The sequence below is a fragment of the Falco peregrinus genome, chromosome W (assembly GCF_023634155.1).
Source record: "Falco peregrinus isolate bFalPer1 chromosome W, bFalPer1.pri, whole genome shotgun sequence".
Lineage (NCBI taxonomy): Eukaryota > Metazoa > Chordata > Aves > Falconiformes > Falconidae > Falco > Falco peregrinus.
Window position 1 is genome coordinate 10215794 of NC_073743.1, and position 6531 is coordinate 10222324.

The following is a 6531-nucleotide window of genomic DNA, read 5'->3' on the forward strand; positions in this document are numbered from 1 at the left end:
GGAGCTGCCTTGCTGAAAGAGACCTGGCGGTCCTGGTGGACAACAAGCTGAACATAAGTCAGCAGTGCGCTGCTGCAGCAACAAAGGCAAATTGGATCCTGGGCTGCATCTGCAGGGGCATTGCTATCAGAGACAGAGATGTGATTATCCCACTCACCAATTTTCAGGCTGCACCTGGAGTACTGTGTCCAGTTCTAGTCCCCACAATTCAAGACAGATGTGGGCAGACTGGAGAGGGTCTAAAGGAAGGCCACAAAGATGGTCAAATGGCTGGAGAACCTGTCCTATGAGGAAAGACTGAAGGAGTTAAGAGGAGGCTCAGGTAGGACCTCATCACAGTATTTCAATACTAAAAGAGTGGCCACAAAGAAGACAGAGGCTCTCTCTTTACAGGGAGCCACATGGAGAAGACAAGGGGCAATGGGTACAAGTTGCACAAGTTGCACTAGGAGAGGTTTCACCTTGATACAAGAAAAAAATTTTTTACAGTCTGAACAGTCACTGGAGCAACCTCCTCAGTGACATGGTAGAGTCCCCATCACTGCAAGTTTTCAAGATGGAACTGGACAGGGTGCTAGGTAATCTAATCTAGGCTCCCTTTTCCATGAAAGGTTGGACCAGATTATATTTCAAGCCCCTTCCAGCCTGGGCTGTTCTATGATTCTGTGTTCAATCTGTTGTCCACCAGGACCCCCAGGTCCTTTTCTGCCAAGCTGCTTTCCAGCTGGGTGGTGCCCAGCATGTACTGGGTGCCTGGGGTTGTTCCTCCACAGGTGCAGGACTTTGCCCTTCCCATTGTTGAATTGTATGACGTTCTTGTCAGCCCATTTCTCCAGCCTGTTGAAGTCCCTCTGGATGACAGCATGACCCTCTGGCATATCAGCCACCCCTCCCACTTTTGTGCCATCAGCAAACTTGCTGAGGGTACACTCTGCCCCATCATCCAGATTATTAATGAAGATGTTAATAGAATCACAGAATGGTTGAGACTATAACAGAACCCAAATAATAAACTTTAACATAACTCAAAACAGTAAGGAGAGTATTAAAAAATGAAACCAAAACATTTATAGGTAAAGTGGCTTGCTCTGGTTTAAAGATATCAAATATATTGCATGCCTGAGATTACTATATGATACTTGAGAGATATTCTCATAGATCAAAAGAAAAGCACAGGTTGTCAGAGGAGCAATTTCAGGTCACCTATATCAATGCCAGCAACACAGTTTAGGTTGATCAGTTTCTCAGACCTCTTTGCAAAGCCTTATCTCCTCAAAACATTGACAAATCAGTTAAATACTTCACTGTGGATGTGAATTGCTTTTACAAGCAATCCAGGAAGTTAAACCAGTTCTTAAGAACAATTTTCCCAGCACAATAGATCTCAGATGACCAGTCTTTTCCAAGTTGTAACAGCTCTTTTGCCATCTAAATGAGCAGTTTCCCAAGAATCATTATGGGACTTGAGGGAAGAGCCAAACAAAGAAAAGTTTTATTTATTTATATTACCCATATCACTTGAAACTTGCAAAAGAGATCTTTAGTCTCATGTTTTGCAATTTAAGGGGAGATGCACCCCAGCCAATCAACTGTAAAACCAGATCAGCCAAAACAATTTTAAAATCCAGGTAGGGCCAGAACAAAAGCCAATTCTGAATCACACTTTTTTTTCTTTTTTTTTTTAATTGAACTGAGCCATTTTCAAAGCCACATTCACACAAAAACACTGAAATGGCTAAAATAGCAAAAAAACCCCACACATTCACCTAAGAAACACAACTGTGTTGACTAATTCTAATGCCATTTAAGAAATATTTACTAATATTTCTGCTAATCAAAACCAGAAGCTAGGTCAGCATGCAAAGAATGAGGAAAAAAAAATGTAAAAGGGCATAGATTAGTTGGAATATTTAAATAAATGTTCTATTGGATGTTAAACTTCAGGGATACTGCTTGGTCCCTCTCTATGGACCACTCCTACAGAGACAGACAAGGATACATCTTCACAGATGCAAATTCATGATCAAGAAGTGTAAATACTTACATTGTTTAAGAATGATCACATGTCCAAGTATATAATTCCTACAGATGGACAATGCCATAAAGCAGAATTAACATTTCAGACTTTCCTGTTCTCTCCTGTTCCTTGTCCCAAGGTGATTTTTATTAACAGTTCAAATTTGTAAAAAAGGTTCAAAAGTAACAATAAAGTTTATCACTGAGCAAACTGATTTCCTCACCTTCAAATTTGAAACATGGCAGGGACAACCACTAGTTGATTCCAATACTTTTCAGTGCCATGCAAGGAAAAAAAAAAACACGAAAGAAAAAAATGTTTTTCCTAACAGTTCACAAGCAAAATCCATCTAGATATATTGGTCCTCATCCCCTCCACAAAAAAGAACCATTATTTTATTTTACTTCATTTTTTATCAGCACTATCCAAACTTCTACTGGACCTGAGCACACACAGAGGTTGAGCAAGACAACAGTCCTTTAGAATACATATAGAGCATTGTTTCATATAATATTTAGCCATACAGAGAAGCCTCCTTTCCACCAAAGAAGCCTTTACCTCTAACTATGCATTCTGTTAGTCCTCTAGCTAGTCAGAAAATTGTACTAGGTCTGCATGGCAACGTTTTGGGGGGTTGGGGCATGGGTGTTGTTCAGGGGTGTCTTCTGTGAGAAGATGCCAGAAGCTTCCCCTATGTCCAATAGAACCAATACTAGCCAGCTCCAAGACAGACCTGCTGCTAGCCAAGGCTGAGCTAATCAGCCTCTGTGACAACATATTTAAGAAGGGAAAAAAAAACCACTGTACAGCAGCAATTGCAGCTGGAGAGAGGAGTGAGAATATGTGAGAGCAACAACTATGCAGACACCAAGGTCAGTGAAGAAGGAGGGGGAGGAGGTGCTCCAGGTGCTGGAGAAGAGATTCCCCTGCAGCCCCTGGTGAAGACCATAGAGAGACAGGCTGTCCCCCTGCAGTCTATGGAGGTCCACAGCGGAGCAGATATCCACCTGCAGCCCATGGAAGACCCCACGCTGGAGCAGGTAGATGTGCCCTGAAGGAGGCTGTGACCCCGTGGGAAGCCCATGCTGGAGCAGGGTCCTGGCAAGACCTGTGGACCTGTGGAGAGAGGAGCCCACACTGGAGCAGGTTTGCTGGCAGGACTCATAGCCCTGCGGGGGGACCCATGCTGGAGCAGTTCCTGAAGTACCGTAGCCCTTGGGAAGGACTTACGTTGGAGAAGTTCGTGGAGAACTCTCCCGTGGGAGGGATCCTATGCTGGAGCAGGGGAAGAGTGTGAGGAGTCCTCCCCCTGAGGAAGGAGTGGCAGAGACAACGTGTGATGAATTGACCACAACTCCCATTCTCTGTCCCCCTTGGCTGCTCGGGGTGCGGAGGAGGTATAGAACTCAGGAGTGAAGTTGAGCCTGGGAAGAAGGGACGGGTGGGGGGAAGGTGTTTTTAAGGTTTGGTTTTATTTCTCATTACCCTGCTCTGATTTGAACGGTAATAAATGAAATTAATTTCCCCAATTCGAGTCTGTTTTGCCCATGACAGTAACTGGTAAGTGATCTCTCCTTGTCCTTATCTCAACCTTGAGCCTTTCATTATATTTTCTCTCCCTTGTCCTGTTGATGAAGGGGGAGTGATAGAGCAGCTTTGGTGGGCACCTGGCATTCAGCCAAGGTCAAACTACCACACATACTTTAATGTCATGAAATGTGTTTTAGCATTTCTGAAATTTAAATTATTTTAAAACCAAATTCAAACAGCATATTTTAAATAACTGTCAAACTATTTCTAGTCCTAAAATGTCTTTAAGAATTATTGACACAGACTTTCATATAGCACCTTTGCTCTAACAATACAAAGATATTTTAATCAAACCTAAAATTGGATAAGAAGTAGGATCAACAGATCAGTTCATTCTTAACAGACCACTACAATACAAGAGAAAAATCAGTAATTACAATAGCTCACAAGGATATTGGTGCATGCAGATGACGGGAAGCACAGCAAGAGTTAATTTGTACATTATTTGAAAAGTTAACAAGCCAAGAAGCAATTTGGGACTGGGGGGGGGGCGGTAGGGGAAGTAGGAAGCATACCTAAAACAACTAAAGCAGGAGCACATGGATGCTAACAACACATAGCAACTCTTTCTATCACCCCCTTGTAGACCTTCCTTCCTTGTACCAGTCTTAAAACAAGCCTTTCACTTGGCTTTTCTTTCCCAGTGTTCATACACACATATGCTTCCTCATGAAACTCACCAGTACTCCCATGTCTTCTTCAACATTTGCAGGGGAGAGGGAAAAAACACCAGAGAGCAAAAAGGAGGACAAATAACAACCTTGGTGAAGACACAAGAATTAGCAGGAATGCAAAGGAAAGAGAGACCCTGGTACAGCTGGCATAATATAAACAAACTCTTCCCATAAAACTCAGTCTTGTGTACATTTCAAGCTACCCACTCCCTTTTAACAGGTATTGGATGTCCTTTCCTTATCCACTTTGACTTTCACAGAGAAACCTAAATCATCATTTTCATAACCCAAATAATTTTCATGAACTTCAAAGCTTACTCCATCTCCCACCTTTTACAGGATAAGTTTCTAAAAGCCCAATGAGTTATTGTTGAGAATTAACAGAAACGTTCCACAATTTCATACGGTAGATATTTACTTGGCAATTTTCTTAATGTGTGTTTGGGAAGCCAATGATTCTAGACAGCTACACCAATAAGTCAACTGCTAATGAAATGGCAGTTTCACAATTATGTTACAGTTACACAGGTATGTTCCATGTCTCAAAATGCAGAGTAGCTGCAAAAGCAGGTTCAATGTCCAATAAGTTCTAGCTGTTCTGTGAGTAAAAACACACCATGAAGCTACTGATGCATGTAGTCCAGGTCAAACGCAGACAACGGTTAGGAAACACATCACAAGAACTTCGCGGCCACGAACAGGACAGGCACAAAACATGAGAAGCCGGGGAAACACAATCAAAGCAATGGATAACAACTTGCCCACCAAGTCCAGGCACGCGACAGGAAGGAAATACACACCAGACTCTCCGACACATTGAAACCTGTTTACTCCTGTGCAGGCGCGCGCGGGGAGCAAGCTCCTTCGTTTTTCCCGGCAAAAGAAGAGTTAAGGCTATGGATACCTCTACGTACGGAGGTTACGACCCCCCATCCCGCCCCCGGGCTTTGGTCAGGTGGGGCAGGTCCACCGGGACTCCGCCAACCCCAGAAGGACTCAAATCCATCCGAGAGCGAGGGTGTGTCCTGGGACGCAGGGACTGCGGTGATGGACAGAGACCCCGAGCCACCCATAGAGCCACGGAGAGGAAGACCGGATAGGGCGGACAGACGCGCACCGCAACGGATGCCTCCAGCCAGACTACCTTGCTCCAGGCTGGGTGGCCTACTTGGGCCCAGGCACTCACCCATGTAAGGAGGCTCTCTCCAAGCTCGGCCCGTTGTAGACTTTCCACGTTGAACATAGTGGAGCACAGTAATCCTACAGCCACCAAGGTAACTTATAGGCTAAATCAGTAGCCAAAGTGATACTCGTCGCCTTTTCACCCCGTCTCAAGCCAGACTGCGGTGCGGATGCGTCACTACGACCTACCAAAATCTGCCCGCTGGTTCCGCCTCCGTCACTGCTACTACGTCACGCTAACGAGGGCGGGGCTAAAACTAGCAATTAAGTTATTGCAATACTCCCCAGAGAGAGGGCTACTTACCGCTCTCCTTTTGGTATTTAGGGAAAGGGGAGGTGGTGGCTCGGGATGTGGTATTGTCTGTTCGTTCGTTCGTTCGTTCGGCGGGTGAATCTGTCTTTTTCTCGATTTACTGGGAAACCCTTTCCTTGAGCATATGCCGTTTCTTTTTTTCTGGCTTGGGGATAGGTTTGTCTGCCGTTCCGGGCAAGCCCTGCTACTGTGGGGGTACTCGCGTTGTTCTGAGGGGGCCCTTGTGGGATTGGTGTCCCGGAGAGGCAACATCCTGTCCCCAGGCAGTCTCTGAGCTCTGGTGGACTTCAGCTCTGCAGGGAAATGAAAGGGGTCTAGGCTCCTCGGAGAGGCCCCTAAAGGTGGATGGCACAGAGCACTCACCACACTGTGCCAAGATGGCCTGGGCACTCTTGTGTTGACAAGTGCAAAAAGTGAGCTGCTTGTGTCTGTATTTGCATTTCAGCTGAGACACTTATCTTATTGCATGTATATATTCTGCATAAGAGACCTTAGAAGATCACTAGTGATATTTAACTGATATGGGAGCACATGCCTTAGCAAAGACAGTGCTATGGTTACTTTTTTCTTTATTATAGAGTTTGCAATGACAATTTTTGTTGATTAAAAAGTAGGTTCCTTAAGAGTGCTAGAAGTCCTCTGAAGAAGTCCTCCACAGGTTGATTTCACTTGCCTTATATCTCTTTTGCTACAGTCCTACAGTCTGAATGCATAAATAGGAACTGATTTAATGGGTCTCTGACAGGTTGCTCATA

The 6531-nt window shown here is 44.6% G+C and overlaps 1 protein-coding gene across 5 annotated transcripts in view; it reads right to left on the reverse strand.

Annotated features, from left to right (window-relative positions):
* The window catches only part of LOC129783152 (protein Hook homolog 3-like), a 124940-nt gene extending 119264 nt beyond the window's left edge, over positions 1-5676 (reverse strand). For all 5 annotated transcript variants that reach the window (XR_008745136.1, XM_055792993.1, XM_055792992.1 and 2 more), the window contains exon 1: positions 5468-5676. Coding sequence is in view for 3 of the 5 variants with exons in the window: in XM_055792992.1 (XP_055648967.1) it covers positions 5468-5524 (57 nt within the window). In the remaining 2 variants the exon portion in view is untranslated. The remainder of the gene's footprint in view (positions 1-5467) is intronic.
* Between the last annotated feature and the right edge of the window lie 855 nt (positions 5677-6531).